At 50.6% G+C, this 20,534-nt stretch overlaps 1 protein-coding gene across 1 annotated transcript; it reads right to left on the reverse strand.

Annotated features, from left to right (window-relative positions):
- Nucleotides 1–1,727: 1,727 nt before the first annotated feature.
- Park7 (Parkinsonism associated deglycase) lies at nucleotides 1,728–18,096 on the reverse strand. Its single transcript, XM_036179669.1, has 7 exons — nucleotides 17,959–18,096; nucleotides 16,874–16,979; nucleotides 15,140–15,241; nucleotides 12,105–12,164; nucleotides 11,249–11,318; nucleotides 6,872–6,958; nucleotides 1,728–2,066 (listed from the first exon to the last, which is right to left on the reverse strand). The coding sequence occupies exons 2-7, from the start codon at nucleotides 16,961–16,963 to the stop codon at nucleotides 1,906–1,908; spliced, it is 570 nt and encodes a 189-aa protein (XP_036035562.1). The 5' UTR covers nucleotides 16,964–16,979; nucleotides 17,959–18,096; the 3' UTR covers nucleotides 1,728–1,905.
- Nucleotides 18,097–20,534: the final 2,438 nt, after the last annotated feature.

Raw genomic sequence — 20,534 nt, forward strand, 5'->3', positions numbered from 1 at the left:
TGGAATTACAGGTGTTGGCCACCACCCCTGGAATTTGGCTTTCCTCATCACATGAAGTATATTTTACAGGTACCTCAAATTCCAGCTGAAATTCAAACCCACCCTGACCCTGCCATCTCCTTTATCTACCAGCTCATAAGAATAAGCTGACTTTTCTGTTGTTTAAGTAAAAAACGTGAAAACTGCTTCTCACTGCCCTTCCTGTCCCATCTGTCACTGAACACCCTCCAGGGCCATTAGCCCTGTCTTAGCACTGGTGGCCAGGGATTCTGCTGGCTGGGTGATACAGGCTGTGGCAACCCTAGCAACCAGGGCTCCTCCACTGCTCCTCGAGCTCGGGCATCTCTCCTGCTTCCCCCCACCCAGTCCTCCTCATCCTGCCCCCACTGCTTCCCCTCACCCAGCTTCCCCTCACCCTGCCCCCCACCCTGCTTCCCCAACCCAAGCAAGCGCCTGCCTCGGGGCCTCTGCAGACAGTGCACAGTATTTTGGGGAAGGCCTCTGTACTTTTTCTCTTATGCTTGAAGCCTCTCAACAGAGACCTGCCTATTCTTCGGGTCTAAGAGCCTTACCAGAGAGGCCTTTGCTAGCAGGTAGACAACTTCTCCCCACAGGACATGCCTGTGTATGTTCTCATCACCCCCTCTCCCACAACTAGGCTCTAGGAGGACAGAGCCCACGGACTCACTCCCAGACCAGTACAGGGCTCGGCACATTTTAGTCTTTGGGAAATAGGGAAATGAGTGAAAAGGTTCTGCTGTATGTAGCCTTGGCTTGGTCTGTGAGAGCTTTGAACTGGTGGTGATCCTCCTGCCTCAGCCTTCCTAGTCCTCACACTAGTGCACTGACCACCACACCCAGCCTAACCTGTTAAGTGTGGTCTTTAATATCATAAATTTCATTGGCCTACTCAGCCCAGCATGTAAACGAAGTCTCCTGTTCTTTCTCCCTCAGCATTCTCCGTATTATCTTTACTAGTGTTTATCAAAACATGCATGTAGTCCCAGCACTTGCGAAGCAGAGGCATGTGGATCTTTGAGCTCAAGGCCAGCCTGGTCTAAAGCTAGTTCGAGGACAGCCAGAGCTACCCAGTGAGGCTCTGTCTTGAAACAAAACAACAGTGCAGTTTCCAGCCTTGCTTTGTAGCCCAGGAGTTGTCCAAGTCCATCTTCAGACTGCAGGTGTGTTCTTTCCCCACAGTGACAAGATGGCCGTCAGCACTCCATCTGTATGTTTTTTCTTGGCCACCTCAGGAGAGAGAGAGACACACACACACACACACACACACACAGAGAGAGAGAGAGAGAGAGAGAGAGAGAGAGAGAGAGAGAGAGAGAGAGAGAATCCAAGCTGAGCCTGTCCACTGACAGGCCTAGCCTAGGCTCTGTGGTCAGGGCAGATGAGGCACATCCTCAGCATGTTTTCCTCCTAGGTGGGAGCTGAGTGGTATTTAGGAATGCATGTGTGCTCTCACCTCACCCTAGAGTTGATGCAGGAAGCTCGCACCCTTCAGAGAATGTCTCCATGGTAAAAAAGAGGGAAGACAGGAGTCCCCCACCTCCACAGACACTTCACAGCACGTGAGGAAAGAACACCAGGGGATGGGAGAAACCCACCTCATGGACCTTGCCTGTGTATCCCTCCCAGCTAGGGAAGGGCTCTGTAGCTCCTTCTGGGCTGCACCAATAGCAGCCACCTGCAAAAGAAGCCAGACACAAAACAGCTGCCAGGAGTTGGTCAACTGTTTATTCTACTAGCAATGTTCAGAAATGTACAGACCCAGGCTTCTGGGTGAGATCCCATGTGACGGCTACTTCCCATACTACTCCCCAGGGCTCACTGGTTCTGGATACACTAGAGGCCAAGGCTAGGGATGGCTTCCAGCGGCTGCCGCGAGCTCAGGCTCTAGTCTTTGAGAACAAGCGGTGCCCTCACTTGGTCAGCTGCCTCCTGGCCCATGAGCGCCTCCACAATGGCCAGCGCAAACTCGAAGCTGGTCCCAGGCCCTCGGCTGGTGAGGATCAGGCCGTCCTTCTCCACACGGCTCTCTGAGTAGCTGTAGTGACCTACAGAGAACAGACACAGCTGTTAGCACCATCCGCTCACTGCTACTACCGTTTCTGGTCTTACGAGGGTAGATGACACAAGGCCGTATGCTGTGGCTATCTGCAGCTAAGCAACCGCAGGGGTGAGTGGAGGGGGGGCAACGGGCACAAGTGGGGGAGACAACTCGCCACCAGGACTCAGCATTGGGCCAGGGTGCTGGAGCAGAGGCAGGGCGGTGCAGGGATGAGAACGGAAACTGGCTGATCCACATGTAGAGTCCCCGTCCTCTGCGGCAGGAGACCACACAAGACTGCAGCTGGGAGGCAGACACCAGCACCACAGGCTCTCTTCCTCTGCTTGCCACCTGCTACTCTGAGCACCTAAGACAACGTGGGTACCCTCACCAGGACCCCCAGCTCTCCTGCCCCAATCTGTCTCTGCTACAGTAGGACCAGGCTCTCTGTGTCACACCTGCCCTCCAGGCCATCCTTGCTCATCTTGTAACCCTCGCCCTCCAATCCAGGGCTTCCTTGTTAGCCTCGCTGTGTTCCCGTCATCTGGCCCTTGGTCTTGACTCAGTATGGCCCTAGAGCAGGCCTGCTGACCTCCCACAGCTGAGGCCTGCCTCCTGTCCCAGCACCTCCTCATCCCCTCCAGCACCAGCTGTCAACTGCTGTTTTGTTTATTACCATCTGCTATTCAAAGTGCTCGGGGCCTGTCCTGCTCTGTCTGACCAGATCATGGAAGCAGGTTTCAGACCAGGGTGAAAGGTCCGTGACTCAGTTCCCCATGGCAATTTACCCACCACGGAAGGAGGGCTCTGCACCAACATCGCTCCCTGATGGTTCTGTCCCCTCAGAACCAAGGGCACTGTCCAGACTACACAGTGCAGAGGACCCCACTCTTGGGTACCAATGAGGTATCCAGTGCCAGGCTTCCTGGGCTCAGCACAGAGGCAAAGAGAGGAAGGGGAAGTTTGGAACAGAACCTTAGGGAAGAGACGCATGTGGGGACGTCAAGGGCTCCTGTAAAGGATCAGGTGCAGGTGCACAGCTGACTATGGGGGTGGGCGTGCAGGAGCACGTGCTGATCGTGGACCTCCATACCCAGCTCACTGGGAACCACCAACATGAGATGCTGCGCACAGCTTCACGTCTACTGTTTCTGCCGGGACGAAGAGCAAAGGGCATCCAGAGTTCACTGAGAGCCCTCAGAAGCATGCTTCTCCTCCAAGTGGGCCAGTCATAACAGGAGGAGCTTGCTTCCTGCCCCATTCAAAACTCAACCCATCCTCTGAAATAAGCGTTTGCAGAAACTCCCTCATTTATACTACTGTAAGAAAACAGGGGCCATCACTTGAAGGGAAGCTTTGGTTTACCCGGGCCTACTCGTACAGGTACACTAGCTAAGACATTTTATTTTAGGTGATAAACTGGAAACCCAAAGGGGCCTAACTAGATTTAAAGGTCTCAAGCAGGGGTTGAGACTTGTCAACGGCCCCCATCTAGTGGCCACAGTGAGGAACGGCCTCAAAAAGTATACTACTGCTGCTATGGAGCCTGGGAAGATGAGGTCAGCTGGGATTTGTGAGTTTAGGGTGAATGTGTATATACTTGGAAGAAATCTCTTCAGAGAAAAGGCAAGTAGAGAGGCAGAACACGAGGTAGCGACTGAAGGCTGCCACCTGTGTGTGCAAATATGAAGACATATGCAGAAAGCCACTCACTACTTACACCTTGTCTATGACAGCTGGGGAGCACCAGTGTGGGGCAGTTACCATAGAGACCTGAAGCCCAGAGAGCCCCAGTCCTTGCTACCTGCTCTTGTGCAGTGGCTCTGGGGTCCAGTCCCTGATGGTCTGCCCTTCAGAGCTGTCTGACCTCTCTAAGCCTTGTAGAATGGCACCCACCCACCCAACACAGTTCTGAGTATTGCCACCGCCTTGGGATGCAGAGGAAGCCATTCTCCTTTCCAGAGGGAAAATTCACACACATCTGTCAAATGTGTCACTGAGCCTAGTAGAAGGGCCTCACCTAGAACAGTCATGTAGAGGATGCTAAGCCCTTCCAGAATGCTCTCAAGGCACACAAAGGTCAAATAGTGTCCTAAAAACAGGATTTACAGACCTTGTGCTTAGCAATGACTTATGGGTAGGGGAGCCTTGTAGTGCAGAAAGGGAAGAGGAGGGGAGGGGGCAGAGAGGGGTAGAGAGAGGAGGGAAGGGTAAGGGAGGAGAGGAGAAGGGGAAACTCTGGTCAGCTGGCCTTTGAGCCTCAGTGTTCTGGCCTGGGTGGCAGGAGGAGACCACCTGGCTTGCCACGGAACTGTAGGCTCCAGGTGAGCTGGGGCACTGTGTAAATGCAGGGGTCCCCGCTGTGAGATCTCAGCATCTGTGCTTCAGCAGCAAAAAGGGAAGGGATGCAAGAGCCACAGCTCAGGAGACACAGGGCCAGCTCTTCCTGCTTGTCCCCAACACTGTGTGCCAGCACAGTGCAGGCCTCAGCACCGCTGTTCTTCCCACCTCACCTCATTTCATGAACTCAGCACAAACTCAGCTCCTCATTACAACACCCAAGAGCCAGAGCCTTTCATCACATGGTGATGTCCACTCAGTTTTACTGATGTTCTCCTCATAACTGAAGTCGAGGGGAAGGCTTTCAGCACTCAGCGGCAAAGCTAAGAACACACAGAAGTACAGCCACAAGAGAAGCCTTGTGCCATCCTCTGTCAGCTGGCACAGGCTAGAGTCACTTGGGAAGAGCAACTCTCAACTGAGAAAATGCCTCCGTAAGACTGGCCTGTACCGTAAGACTGGCCTGTGGACGAGGCTGTAGAGCAGGGGTTCTCAACCTTCCTAATGCGGCGACCCTTCAATACAGTTCCCCGTGTTGTGGTGACCCCACCAGGAAGTGTTTTCATTGCTTCATAACTGTCATTTTGCTACTGTGAATCGTAATGTAAATATCTATATTTTCCAAGGGTCTCAGGTGACCCTGGTGAAAGGGTTCTTCAACCCCAAAGGTTGAGAAGATGTTATAGAGTATCTTCTTGATTGGTGACTGATGTGGGAGAGCCCAGATGTGGGGATAAAAATAGGAATGTGCCAGGCATGGTGGCACACGCCTTTAATCCCAGCACTCAGGAGGCAGAGGCAGCCTGGTCTACAGAGCAAGTTCCTGGACAGCCAGGGCTACACAGGAAAACCCTATCTCATAAACAAAACAGACCAACTTGGAATGGTACACATTGTGGTGTTGGTATTAATATGAGATCTTGGTATAAACAGGGAAGGTTATGGTTTAATAGCCTATGTGTGTCTGTGTCAAGTTGACAAGGGGCCAATTGTGAGTTAGTTTTTATGTCAACTTGGTAAAAGCTAGTCATTTAGAAGAGGGAGCATCAAAGGTGAGGGAGCCACCACCCCGTGGTGGCACATGCCTTTAATCTCAGCACTCGGGAGGCAGAGATAAGCGGATCTCTGAGTTTGAGGCCAGTCTGGTCTACAGAGTGAGATCCAGGACAGTCAGGGCTACATATACAGAGAAACCCTGTCTCAAAAAACAAAACAAAACGAAAACAAAACTTAAATATGCCTAGCTGACACTTAGAAAAGAAACATGTGACCAAAGAAGCTGGTCTTCTACTGACGAGATTCTCTGAAGGTCTGTTTCACTGCAGACTGGGTAAAAGGACATTTGCTGAACTTCCATCAGGGCTTAAACTCTACCCTTGGGCTGCTGTCAAGGCATTCAGTAAAAATAATAACTAAACTGGCATTTCATAATCCTTCCCATTTTGACAATGGGGATCTGGTGCCTCCAGAGACTGGCATCTCCATGTACCAGCCTATGCAAGTCCCAGCTGAGAAGTACATGCAAAGGAGGCAAGGCCGCCACACATGGCCAGGGAATTCCTGTGTGCTGTGTCACGTCACAGCACCCCCCCAACACACACACATACATCACAGCACTCCCCGCCCACATACACACATATCACAGCATCTCCATGTACCAGCCTGTGCAAGTCCCAGCTGAGAAGTACATGCAAAGGAGGCAAGGCCGCCACACATGGCCAGGGAATTCCTGTGTGCTGTGTCACGTCACAGCACCCCCCCCAACACACACACATACATCACAGCACTCCCCGCCCACATACACACGTCACAGCATCCCCCCCCACACACACGTCACAGCACCCCCCACATACATCACAGCACCCTCACACACATACATACACACACATCATAACACCCCCCATACATACATACATACACACACGTCACAGCACCCCCCACATACATACACACACGTCACAGCACCCCACACACACATACATACACACACATCACAGCACCCCCTATACATACATACATACACACACATCACAGCACCCCCCACATACATACACACACGTCACAGCACCCCACACACACATACACACACGTCACAGCACCCCCCACACACATACACACACGTCACAGCACCCCCCACATACATACACACACATCACAGCACCCCCTATACATACATACATACACACACATCACAGCACCCCCTATACGTACATACATACACACACGTCACAGCACCCCACACACACATACATACACACACATCACAGCACCCCCTATACGTACATACATACACACACATCACAGCACCCCCTATACGTACATACATACACACACATCACAGCACCCCCTATACACACATACATACACACACGTCACAGCACCCCACACACACATACACAGTACCTCCACACACATGTGCACATGCACACCCCCCACGTGCGTCCCGGTGTGGGAGGCACAGGGCAAACTTACTTCCATTCATCATCTTGTCCTTAGCCCCCGGGTGTGTTGTGACTTTGCTTCCAAAACCGATCTCGTGAGCCAGCAGAGCAGTTGGACCTAGGAATAAGATGAACAGATGAAAAGTGGGGGCTGGAGAAATGGCTTAGTGGTTAAGAGCACTGGCTGCTCTTCCAGAAGACCCGGGTTCAATTCCCAGCGCCCACATGGCAGCTCACAACTGTCTCTAACTCCAGTTCCAGGGGACCCGACACTCTCACACAGGCAAAAACACCAAGATACATTAAAAAAAGAGAAAAACGAAAAGAAAAAAAAAAAAAAAAAGCTGGGCCATGTCTTTAATCCCAGCACTCGGGAGGCAGAGCCAGGTGGATCTCTGTGAGTTCGAGGCCAACCTGGACTACAGAGAGAGATCCAGGACAGGCACCAAAACTACACAGAGAAACCCTGTCTTGAAAAACAAACAAACAAACGAAGAGGTGAAAGGTGCAAACAGAAAACCTGTGCTTTACAACCTGCACATGCCTTTGATCCCAGGGCTTGGGAAGCAGAGGCAGGAGGATCTCTGTGAGTCCCAGGCAGGTCAGGACTACATAGTTCATGACTCTAAATAGCATTGCTTAAACACAAACAGGAGGCGTGTCCGTGGTGAGCCTGTGCTGAACACATCTGGAGAGGCACACAAACTTCAACAGCTGTTTACCCAAAACGTCCCTCAATACTGCAGAGCAAAGAGACAAACAGCCCCGAGGAACGGGGACCTGTGTGCTGGAGCACACCGGTGAGAGGTGCCCTACTAAATACACTCTCGCCCTCTTCTTTCTTTCTGTGCACAGGGGTTCTGCCTGCAAGGGACTGGAGGTCCACGTGGCTGTGGGCCATCAGGACTGCTGACCACTGGCCTGTCTCTCCAGCTCCTGCCTCACTAGAAAGGAACGAGTTAGTTTTGTGGCAACGGCATCGGGGCCAAAACATGCATGTTTTGTTGCTGTTTCATAACAGCCCTTTTCTACTTCCAAGTGTAAAGTTATGTCATTCAACTCCACACAAACACAGCAGCTGGAGGGATTAAGATGGAGGCCCAGATGTGCCCTGCAGGAAATTCCTAGGCTAAAGTCAGAGATACAAAGACACTGGGTCCTTTTTGAAACTACTGAGGTGAAAAACCATGCACTCTGTCAGCCCCGCCTCTCACAATGAGCTCTGAAACATGAGGACCAACCTGTCTATCATCAGTGTGCTCACTGAAACAGCCAACTTCAGAGATGCTCACAGTATACACTGTGTAGTCGTCTTCATCTGTCGACACTCTTAAATCCTAAAGCTTTTGCTGTGTTCCCCTCTAAGCCGTGTCACCTGGATGAAAACAGCAGCTGACCTCACCTCTCTGTGAGCTCTTACCCTCTCCAGCTTCCTCTGAACGGACCCACAGTCACTCACCAGTCACTACAGCAGGAGACAGCACAGAGCACCACTGTCCAGGCCTCAGAATCAGACCAGGCCCAGAGTAACCGCTCAGTCTAAGCGTCAAATACACACCCTTCTCCACCTCACGTCTTCTCTACACAAGACAGCTGTGGAGGGCAGAAAATTCCCAAAGTCTAGAAAAATGGAATAATTACCACTCAAATGTTTTTTTGTTTTAAGACAAGTGAGTTTCACTATGTAGCCTGGGCTAGCCAGAACTCACCATGTAGACCAGGCTGGCTCAGATTCACAAAGATATGCCTAACTCTGCTTCCCAAAATCTGAGACTAAAGGTGTGTGCCACCATGCTTGGCTACCAGTCACTTTTATGTGAATGGATTCATGTGTACCTCTCAGATTCTTATTGGAGATCTGAACTGAGAATCCTAGACACCCTCTCCGTGGCAGCAAGCTTCAGCCACTGACCTTGAGGGGAAGCACGGCCAGGTCAGTCAGGTCTGAAGGCTGCTCCCCTGGAGGTAGCAACACTGTTGCTTCATGCATCAGGCCAGGATGCTTAGCTGCCCTCCCTGTCATGGTAAGCTCCTAACTACTGCTTTCTGGGGGCGGAGGAGGGGTGTGTGTCAAAAGCCTGATTTGAAAATTAAGACAAGACAAACTTATTACCGCCATTATCTGAGACTCTGATGAAGGATATGCCAAGAGTTACAGCTAGGAACTGGCAGGGAGCTGAAAGCAGCTGACAGAGCCCTCTTCCTATAGTGCCACCTGGTGGACACCTGAAAAAGAACACCCAGCCGACTGGAACTCCTTGGGTCTGCTGGTTCCTTGGTGACCCTGATAGGACTCCTCCACCCGCAAGCCTCCTTCTCTGTCCCCAACTCAAAGCAAAGCTCCGTGTATTTTCTTCCCAGGAAAGACTCCTGCTATGACCTTCTTCTCTACCCAGCACTATCAAGGGTGAAGCTAACAACGGAGTTCAAACACAGTACCCGATCCCTGGCCCCAACACCCGATTACCCTGACATCTTGACGACTGAAGGAAGTAACTGTCTCTTCCCTCACCATGCTCCCCATTCCCTGCCTGAGCTACCCCGGTTTTCTCTGTTCATTTTTCCAGGAAGGGGGACAGAAGAGTCAATGCGATTAGCACACTGCTAGTGAGCACTGTTTCTTTTTTAATGTCTATTTGATCACGGAAGGCCCAGGCATTCCAGCTTGCCTCAGCAGAAGCCAGTGAGCCAGCTAAGCTGGCAATGTTCTACTCAGTGACGCGGAAGAACAAGATGACACCTCATTTTAGTTCCAGCCCAGTCATAAGGAACAAGCCCAGGAAAACCCTAAGGAAGCCATCTCCCAGACCAGTGAAGAACACCAGGCCACCTGTGACTTCCTGCCCACAGAGGGACAGTTCAAGGCTGCGGGGACTGCAGGACCATCAACCAACAGAAACCCTTGGGCTTCAGCAGGGCAGGAAATGATAGCAATAGGAGCCAGGACAAGATGTCCAGGGCAATGCCTAGATGCTCCCACTGGGTCTGTAATGGTTCTCAAGCATGCAGTGCAGGAATTGTGAGCTTCTACGCGGGCGATACCCACTGCTGTGTCATGTCATGGATTAAGAATGGTTTTGTCTGTTGTGGGGGGTGGTAATGGAACCTAGGGCCCCACACGTGCTAGGCACACTCTACACCTGAACTACACTTCCAGCCACAAACTGGGAACATTTAGAACTTCCCCCAATTATGCTTCCCCCCTTTTCTTTTCTTCTTTGGAGAGAGGCTCCTGCTATGTAACTCAGGGTGGTCTTGAACACATGAACCTACTTTTACATCCCTTGTGCTGGGATTGCAGGTCAGTGTCCACAACCATCCCCAAACTGGGAACACTTCCAACAGGAGACTACAGCACAATGCCTTGCCTGAAGGATGGCATTCACAGCCTCATGTCATTCCAGGAAGTAGCAGACAGAAACAGGGATGGATGCACCTGCAGGATCTGCTGTGTCCCACAGCTAGGACAGAGTCCCTCAGTGCCCGGACAAAACCGTCTGTCCCTTCCATCACGGATTCATCTGTTCTGTGACACACGTAAAAACATCCAACAAGGGAGGCACTGGCAAAAGTCCACTGATCCTGATGCCAGAGCATCGCCTGATCCATGGAGCGGCTTTTAAAGGAAGCAAATGGTTACAGTTCAAGGCTCATGACATGGGCGAAACACCAGAAGACCTCCTATGAAGCCATGGGTGTTCAAGAGTACGTGTGTGCAGTGGGTAGCCATCCCAGCCTTGGCCTGGAAGTTCCAACCCCCATTGAGACTTCGGTAATGGTCACACCCACAAGGCAGGGCTGAGGGAAGAAGCAGAAGACCCAGGATGAGAGGAGAGGTCTCTCTTGGTTCTGGGACCCTGGACGCTGGAGGTAGACTGAGCAGAGTTCTCCAGAGAACACCGCCAGACTGCGCCATACCTTTGCCAGACCCTACAACCTATCCCTTCATTTGTAAGTTACCCCACAAAATAAACCTCCCTTTTAACTACGTGGAGTGGCCTTAATAATTTCACCAATACATGAGCAAAGGCTCAGCAAGCCAGCGGCAGGAAAGCCCCGGCTAGAGCAGTGGTGTTCACACCACAGATTCCTGCTGACTCTCCTGGCAGGCCGAACTGCTGGCACCGAGATCTGCTGGAACAAACTGTTTGCTGGATTCCAAGACCTTATCCCCAGGTCAACCAAACAGGGAACAGTGAGTTTCACAGATAGAGACCCAGAGCACAGGAAGAAAGAAAACTCGACAATCACGTTCAGTGCTGCAGTGACCCTTCATGGCACCCACACTAAACACCCAGGGTGGGTGCCTTGTGCTTCACGAAGGCAAGCTGTGTGCAGTCAAGCTTCCAGGCAGGCCAGCCCCTGGGCCAGCTGCGTGTTCCACAGTCGGTCGCACGCACTTACTCACCCGCACAGATGGCAGCTATGAGACCCTTCCTGCTCTCCTGTTCCTTTAGGACCTCCTTCACCACAGCTGACTAGAGAGAACACAAACACCCAGTCACCATGGAGCCTCACAAAGAGAGCTGGGAGCGTCCCTCATAGCGTAGCTCACTTCCAGCTGTTTCCAGAAAATGTCTCTAGTCAGTAAACAGGAAAGCACCAGGTTCCTAACATCTGTGTTCTCAAGACCGGGCAGCGGCATTCACCCCAAGAGAAAGGCCCCCCCCTCAATAAAGCTGACAGGGAAGAGCAATGTCACCAGGGCATAGAGCCCTGTCCTGTGCTCTGGGAGAGGCAGAAGCAAGTGGCCCAGGGTTCAGCTGGCCCAGGGTTCAGCAGCTCAGAGGGCAGAAGGGAAAGACCCCAGCAGGACAGTCCACTGCCTGGCCCCGCATGCTCACAGCCCACTCCCTGCTCCTGCTGCCTTCCTGTGTGACTCTTCACTCAGGGCTTGAGATGAAGGACCGCGCTGCCTCTGATGCCATCTTGTATTCACACTGCCTCTGGCCCCACGGCTACCCTTGACCCCACGTCAGAGCAGGCCCCATGGCTGCCCTTGACCCAACGACAGAGCAGGCAGCTGGGACATCTGCAGCTCACTCCAGTCTACATGCACTGAGCCTGTTTGCAGCAGCTGCTCTAGCAATTCAGTTTACTTCTGCAGGAGTGTTCTCAGAACTGTGTTCTGCGATAGGGGACAGCAGTCTGCAGCTACAGCACTATCCCTTGAGCACCCCAGGAACAAACACAGCAGAACAGAGCAGAAGCTGCAGGACTTTCTTCAGAAGCCCTTCACTGAGGTGTGGCTGAGCAGTTTTTACCTCAGATAAATTCTGTGCACCCAGATTGCCTCCTGGAAGAACCACCACGTCGTATGGTCCCTGTGGGTAGGGAAATGAAAGGGAACAACTTAGTTCTACTGTGTTCAATGGCAGCTCACTAACAGCTTCGTATCTGAAGACACACAGTCTTCCAAAGAACAGTGGCATGCCCATGGGGGTGGTGTACACACACACACACACACACACACACACACACCTCTTGGCAGAGCACACTCTAGCACAAGTGAGACTCTGGGTTTGACTCTCCAACACTGAAAACAAACAGTTAAGTGGCAGGCATAGTGGTGCACACCTGAAGGAGGACAGGAGACGCTGTCTCAAAAACAACAAAAAGCCACCAAAAATCACACAAGTAAATAAAGGTATATCCCTACGGTGGAAGGTGGAAGACTGTAACAAAAGAGGACGGAGAAATGGCTCCGCAGTTGGGAACTCCTGTTGCTACTGTAGAGGACTGGAGTTCAGTTCCAGCACCCACATGGCGGCTCACAACTCCATATAACCCAGTTCCAGGGGATCCAACACCCTCTTCTGGCCTCTGTGGGCACACAGACACAGCATTCACTTATATAGATAGATAAACACACACTCACACACAAATAATCTCTCTTTTTAAAAGATTTATTTATTCATGTAATATATATATATGCTCTGTCTTCATGCACACCAGAGTAAGGAATCTGATCCCATTACAGATAATTGTGAGCCACCATGTGGTTGCTGGGAACTGAACTCAGGACCTCTGGACGAACAGTCAAGTGCTCTTAACCACTGAGCCATCTCTCCAGCCCCATAATCAATCAATCAATCAATCAATCTCTCTCTCTCTCTCTCTCTCTCTCTCTCTCTCTCTCTCTCTCTCTCTGGTTTTGGTTTTTCGAGACAGGGTTTCTCTGTGTAGCTTTGTGCCTTTTCCTGGAACTCACTTGGTAGCCCAGGCTGGCCTCGAACTCACAGAGATTCGCCTGCCTCTGCCTCCCGAGTGCTGAGATTAAAGGCGTGCGCCACCACCGCCTGGCCATCTCTTTTTTTTAAAAACTGTAGAAAAACTCATGACCTGAAATCCATGAAAGGACATCCTGGGAGAGGTACAGTGCAATGCACTCGTGTGGAGAGGCAACGGTGCCAAGCATGGAGCCTTGCACCTTGTAACATATGGAGAGCCACCATACTCATGCACACAAAGACAAAGGGACAGAGGCATACATGAGCACCCTACATGCCCACAGACAAGAGATGCCCCAGCAGCTGACAGGGACCAGCGTGAGAAGGACGGCAGGGAAAAGAGGAGCCCAGCACTCAGACTTCATATGGAAATGTCTCCACCATATGACTTGCTCTTCAACAAGAACATATGCAGTGACTTTAAAAACTAAAAGAAAAACAAATATTAAAAGGCAAAGAAAAAAGTTAACATTATGAAAACTGAAACTTTGCAAAGAGGAAATAACAGTATTCTAGTGTCTTAAAGCTTGCTGGAAATAAAGAGAGAGAGAGAGAGAGAGAGAGAGAGAGAGAGCGCCGTCCTAACAGTATTCAGTATAACACTCGCCGCTCAGTTCATCTTGGTGGTGCTGGGCATGGAACCCACAACCTCACACATGCTGGGCAAGAGTTCTCCCACCGAGCCACACACTTCATCTCATATTCCTTTTATGACATGAACCAAATAAACATATTCAAAAGGCAACCATTGTCTAAAATACCCAGATATACAAGACAGAAAATAACAATGAAAAAGGAATAAATACTCTACTTCTTGCCTTAGATAGACTTTTTAGAATTTTTTAAGATTTTGTATGTAGATACCAAGAGTCAAATCGTCTACAATCTAGCAAGGAAATACTGAAACTTCTTTCTTTTCTTTTTTTTAAGATTTATTTATTTATTATATATAGTGTTCCTCCTGCATGTCTGCCTGCAGGCCTGAAGAGGGCACCAGATTTTACTATAGATGGCTGTGAGCCACCGTGTGAGTGCTGGGAACTGAACTCAGGACCTCTAGAAGAGCAGCCAGGGCTCTTAACCACTGAGCCCGCTCCAGCCCAGAAACACTGAAACTTCTTAGAGAGGAACACACGTCCCTCCATGAGGGACGGCACGGGGAATTAGCTTGGGAACTACACTCCTGCCATGGCTCTGTCAGCAGGGCCCAGCCCATCTCTTCTCACCCTGAGCCACGACATCTGACCTGTGGTAGTGTCTAAGGGTCAGTGGGCAGGCATGCTTCTGAGGAAGTGACCCCAGCCTTCCAGAGATTACCAGCGGTACCTGTGGTCGTAAACTGTGGAGCAACAACACAGTTTAAGGCGGGCTCTTACGCATTACTCCACATAAACAGTCCCGCAACTACACCTGTCACTCAAGAGGAAAGGCAAAAGTTGCCGTAAGAAAAGGGAGGAGCCTGGCTCATCACCCAGCTACCAGGGAAGCGGAGACAGAGTCACAAACCAGGCTACAGGAGCCACAACAGTACCCCTTCTAAAACCCTGTCTCAAAACAAACCTTGACCAAGGAGGAGATTATGAGGATAGAAGTTGGTGGCAGAGGGCTCACCTGACGTGTAAGGCCTGGGGTTCAATTACCAGTACTGACAGAAGAAAATGGGAAATGGAGGCCTCTGGGAAAAATACCAATGAAGAACAATGCTCCTGCTCAGCCGCCATTTATGCGCCCTCCCCTACCACCCCTTCTTGGACACAGGATCCAGCAACTCCCATCCAGGTAGAATCATTTTCTTTAATTCTGTTTGTTTCTTTTTCAAGACAGGGTTTCTCTGTGTAGCTCTGGCTGTCCTGGAACTTGCTCTGTAGACCAGGCTGGCCTTGAACTCACAGATCCGCCTGGCTCTGCCTCCCGAGTGCTGGGATTAAAGACATGTGCCATCACTGCCTGGCCCAGAATCAGTTTCTTAAAGTAAGTCTGTTCTAACTGCAGTCATAGACACAGTCAAAAGCCATTTCAAAAAAACTAGTAAGCCCCAAGAAGGAAAAGTCCATGTATATAAAACAAACCTGCTTTTTTGCATCTTCAAGACTGGCATCAGGACAAATCATTACATCACGGCTACACTGCACAGGGTCTTTCCCGGCCAAGCCTGCAACGGTGACTTTAATCTAGAAAAAGAACAGATGTTCAAGAACATGAAACCATATAGACACAGGGCAACACTCTAATATCCATCCTGTGGTTTGAAGTAACTTGTCAGGAACTACCACAAAGCCAAGCTGAGGCAATGGCCAAATACATTTAACACCGGTCCCTCTGGTGTGCCCAGGATAGTCCTAATCTGTAGCTGAGCGGCTACCCCAGCTCTGACTGGTTAGAACACCTTCTATCCCACAAGTGTTGAGTTAGGGAGATGAATTACAGGGTCACCCTATTAATAACCCATCTTACAAGGTTACCGTTGTCATCCATACTTCATACTTTGTCTTTGCCAAAAGTAGAAGTCAAAGTCATACAATTGAACAATACTTTATCCTGCAAAACCTTTATTAGGTGACAGTACCAGTAGCTAGTACCCGAAACACCAACGTTTCTCACAGTGCTGGGAGGCCAGCTGGTTAGCTCACTGAAGACAAGCCATCAAAATCTAGCAATGTTGACCACAACAGACCTGGCCCAGCTATCCCACGTTTAGGTGCAGAGCCTGAAAAACTGTCCTTACATTTGCACACATGAACCCTACAAGAGATTTATTACAGAGACTTAAGAGCACCTGGGTTTGGTTCCCAGCACCCACATGGCAGTGCACAACCACCTATAACTCCAGCTCTAGGGCAACAGGCCCCTCTTCTGACCTCTTGCGGTACCAGGCACACACGGAGTGTACAGACATACATGCAGGCAAACATTCATACACAGAAGAGAGTTAAAATCTTAACTATCCAGTAGCATAAGGCTGTAACTGGAGGGGGAGGCGGTGGCCTTCACACGGCACAGAGGACTGTGCAGCACTATGAAATGAGGAAACTGGAGTTTTGTTTTGGAAAGCTGAGTGTAGACAGACTGGGTTTTGTGACAAGCAAGGACAGCTATCAGCACTGTTGTCAGGTCTGTATGAGTTAATGTTAGAGTGAACCTGGTAAGCATGAGTGCATTCCCTGTTCACTGTGTTATACCCGGGTCTATGTTATACCCGGGACTACTCCACGTACACACAGGACAGGAAGGCAGCACAGACCAGCACAGGAACGGCCGTGTCTGGGGAAGGGGGAAGGGCACAGGACTGAGGGAACTTTCAAAGGAGACTCAGGAAAACCCCACCTTGAAAGCATTAGTATCCAGGCCAGGGGTGTGTTGGCACGTGCCTGTTATCACCACCGCTCCGATGGCTGAAGTGGGACAGCTTGAACCCAGGGCGGTGGGAACAAGGCAACATGTTACAAGTTTTAAAAGTCAGCAGTAAGCTACACATTTGGGAAGCTGAGGCAGAATTCAAAGCCATCTTGAGCTACATACACACTAGTGTTTTATTATGTAATCACTGTAGTTCTGTACTTGAAATAGCTCATAAAGTAGGACTGGCAAGATGGCTTAGCAGGGAAAGGCACTTGCCACCAAGCCTAATTAAGCCTAGCTTAATCTCCAGGATCCATGGTGGACGGAGAGACCAACTCCTACAATCTGACCACCTCCACATCTAGCTGCACCAGAGGATGCAGGCTCACGCACAGCAAACAAGTGAAAATGACCTAGAGCCCCTCATGTTGAAACAGGGAGGGCTAGCCCGTGAGGGGACTCACCCCAGCTCGCCGCATGACGTCCACGGGTATGACTGTCTCCATCTCCTCTGCTCCTTTGGCCAGGATGACCAGAGCTCTTTTGGAAGCCATTTCTAATTCTTAAAGACTTCAAAAAGAAAAAGAAAAAAAAAATCTTTAAGAAGTTGCCAATGTAAAAAACACCTGTTCAAGCACAGTAAGTATCTTCTAGGGAGCGGGTCGGAATAAATGGAAGCAAGCAGTTTAGGTTAATACTGGCTCCATGGTAGTTCAATCCCTCTAACGCAGGGATGAAAACAGAATGGCTGGGCTGGAGAGATGGGCAGCAGCTAAGAGAAGAGGTCCACGGTTAGTTCCCAGCACCACATGGCAACTCACAACTGTCTGTAATTCCAGTTCCAGGGAATCCGGCCCCCTCTTTTGGCCTCTGCTGGCACTGCATGTATATACATACAGGCAAAACACACACAAAAAACTTTTTAAAAACAGAAAGCAGGGATTACTAACATGTGTTAGTATTGTTTGGATCTCCCTTACTGTGCTTTCTTAAGCCCAATTTCTTACAAAGGCAGGTTACATAATGGGCCCTGCCTATCAGTCACACTTTAAGAAAGGCAGAGTTTTTAAACTACTGTGATTTTTTTTTAAGTGAATTTCACGGGTCACACACACACACACACACACACACACACACAGTCTAGAAACTTGTAAATTTTGGAGGGGCTTTTTGTTGTTCCAATAAACTGCTAAAAACTCAGGACCAGGTTGGGGGAGATCACTGGTGCTCAATCTCTGACCACACTATTAATGATTAAGAGATGGAAATTCCTTTTATGAAGTCAACCCTGCCAGACCGCTCGGTAGCGCGGACAGGAACAGCTAGACGCTTCTCTGAAGCACTTTGCGCGTGTTTTCCCTGCACACTCGCCACGCACCACAACTTAGGCAAAGCCTTCCAGTAAGTGTTCACTAGCTAGAACCTAGCCTGTGCCGTGCAGGGCTCCGGCCCGGCATGCACCGCGGCCGCCGCCCCCAGCCCGGCCGGCCGGCCGGGACCCTGCCCGGCAGCGGGCGGACAACCAGCCTCTCTGCTCCCGGGCGCTGACCTGCACCCGCGCCTCCTCCACCCACGCGAAGCCTCGCTCAGTTCTGCTGCAACTCCGGGCCCGGCCCCGTCACACGGACAGACTCGCTGAGCAGTACTGCTGTACGCATGCGCGCCCCGCGCTGCGGCTGCGCAAGTCTCCTCGCTTCCGCCTCAGGGTGCGTCACATCCGGTCGGGCCCATCCCGAGAGGCGGGGGAACCACCGACCGAGCGCATCTCCCCTCAGCCAATGGTACAGTCCCCCTCGCGGGGCGCCTGCCGTGTTTAACCCTGTCTAAAAGCAAGATGCTTAGAGCCTGAGGCATGACAATCGTCACGAGTTCGAGGCCAGACTGGGCTAGAGCGTGACCCCCCCCCCCCCCCGCACACACACACTAAACACACTCGTACCCTCTGCAGAAGAACGAAGGGAAGAGAAAATAAAAGCCCAGCATGGTTGTCCACCCTTGTTTGTAACCCTAGTACTTGCAAGATGGAGGCCGAAATTTAAGGCCTTCTTTGGAAGATGTTTTACATCACTTTTCTTGTGCGCTGTTTCCCTTTCTTGCCCCTTACAGTGACACCTCCTCTTCTTGCCTCTGTCCTGCAAGTACTCTGTTTCAGGTCCCTCTCCCCGAGGCCTGGTCAGCCTGTCTGTGGGGTCACAAGAGTTTTGGTTTTCCACAACACTGTTTTTTAAAAGGCCCAGCTGGGAGCTGGAGAGGCAGCTCAAGGCTTAAGAAATCTTGCTGTTTTTGCAGAAGACCCAGGTTTGGTTCCCAGCACTCACATCACTCACATGGGGAGACTCACAACTGCCTGTAACTCCCAATTCCCGGGGAATCACGGGCACTGCATGCACATGCACCAACTCACAAATAATAAAAGGCCTGCTGCACCCTCAGTAGAGCAAGGCTGACATGGCCAACGTGTCTTTAATGGGTTATCTAGAATATATATATTACATTTTTTACATTTTTTGGTTTACATTTATCCCTTGTGTGTACATCTCACCCTGTGGCACAGGGTGCAGGTGGAGGGTGAGAGAAAACTGGTTGCTGGAGTCTGCTCTTTCCTCACCACGTGGATTCCAGGGATGGAACTCAGGTCATCAGGTGTGCAGCAAGCACCTTACCTGCTAAGCCCTCTCACTGGCCCCTCCTAAGTTTTTAATGAATATCTTTACCAGCTAAAAGGAGGGGGGGACTCATCCTCAGCTGGTCCCATCCAAACCCCTTCAGGAAGGAGCCAGTTCATTTGGCACCTCTCAGTACTTGGTGCAAACCCCAGACAGAGTGTACATATGCTCTCCTTACTATATAAAGAGACTGAACACCCCACATGCAATGGCTGACCTCCATTACAGATTCACTTTGGAAATCTTACATACTGGAATTCCTTACAATGGCAGCGGGAGTGTTTTGTCTTGTTTTTAATTTTTGAAATTGTTAAGTTGTGTAAACAACACTGTACTTGAGCAAATGTTTGACATTGTTTAAATATTTAAGAAGAAACTGTTTTAGGAGTTCTAGAATGACTTGGCTTTTCCCTGTCTGCCAAGGGAAAAGGCAGAGCTATCTTTGAAGGTGTAGAAACCTGGAGTGACACAGAGACAGGGAAACTTGTTAGATGTGTGCTTCAAGACCCACCGAGGGTGCTGGATATGGTGGCTCATGCCTGTAATCCCGGGGACTTTTGTAAAGAATAAAATCTGCCTCTAGGTGGACACATGCCCTTGTCTCTTCACTTAAGGGTTAATCCAGTGTGGCAGTTCAGGGACCTGGCTAGGGGACACCTCAGGAAGGCAGCTTCACCTTGAGAAGTTGTGCTTCTCCATCTCAGAGTACCTGGCCCCTTGTGTAGTCCCTGACTCAGAAAAGCAAAACTGCTCCTTTTCTTCTGCTTCTCTTCTCGATGCTGGCCAGAATCTATGCTTTTAAACTCCCTAATACTCAGCCTCTTCTTTTCTAAAGCTCCTTCCCCACTGTGTGGCTGCCTGCCACCATGTGCCAACCTCTGCGTCCACGCACTGACCCCTGCCTCCATGTGCTAACCTCTGCATCCATGTACTGACCCCTGCCTCCATGTGCCGACCTCTGCATCCATGCACTGCCCCCTGCCTCCATGTGTTAACCTCTGCATCCATGCACTGACCCATGCCTCCATGTGCCCACCCTGCCTCCATGTGCTGACCTCTGTGTCTGTGTGCTGACCCATGCCTCCATGTGCTGACCTCTGCATCCATGCACTGACCCATGCCTCCATGTGCTGCCCCTGCCTCCATGTGCTGACCTCTGCATCCATGCACTGACCCATGCCTCCATGTGCTGACCTCTGCATCCATGAACTGACCCATGCCTCCATGTGCTGACCCTGCCTCCATGAGCTTACCTCTGTGTCCATGTGCTGTCCTCTGAGGCCATGTGCTGATACCTGTGGCCATTTGCTGACCTCTGCCACTATGTAGCTGACTCTTTGCACTGTGTGGCTGTCTGTCTGTCTGTCATGTGCGGACATCTTATCATCTCCATTCTTTCTCTCCAGACTACTTTGAAATGAACAGCTTGCCTGTTTTGGGATTTTCCTTTCAAACTCTA

Source organism: Onychomys torridus, chromosome 2 (assembly GCF_903995425.1).
Source record: "Onychomys torridus chromosome 2, mOncTor1.1, whole genome shotgun sequence".
NCBI lineage: Eukaryota > Metazoa > Chordata > Mammalia > Rodentia > Cricetidae > Onychomys > Onychomys torridus.

Coding starts and splice junctions, on each gene's coding strand:
- Park7 (XM_036179669.1), bottom strand. CDS start 16,963: ATGGCTTCCAAAAGAGCTCTGGTCATCCTGGCCAAAGGAGCAGAGGAG. Junction 12,165..15,139: donor TTGAAGATGCAAAAAAGCAG/GTTTGTTTTATA, acceptor CCCTACCCACAG/GGACCATACGACGTGGTGGT. Junction 11,319..12,104: donor GTGCACAGAATTTATCTGAG/GTAAAAACTGCT, acceptor TGTTCTCTCTAG/TCAGCTGTGGTGAAGGAGGT.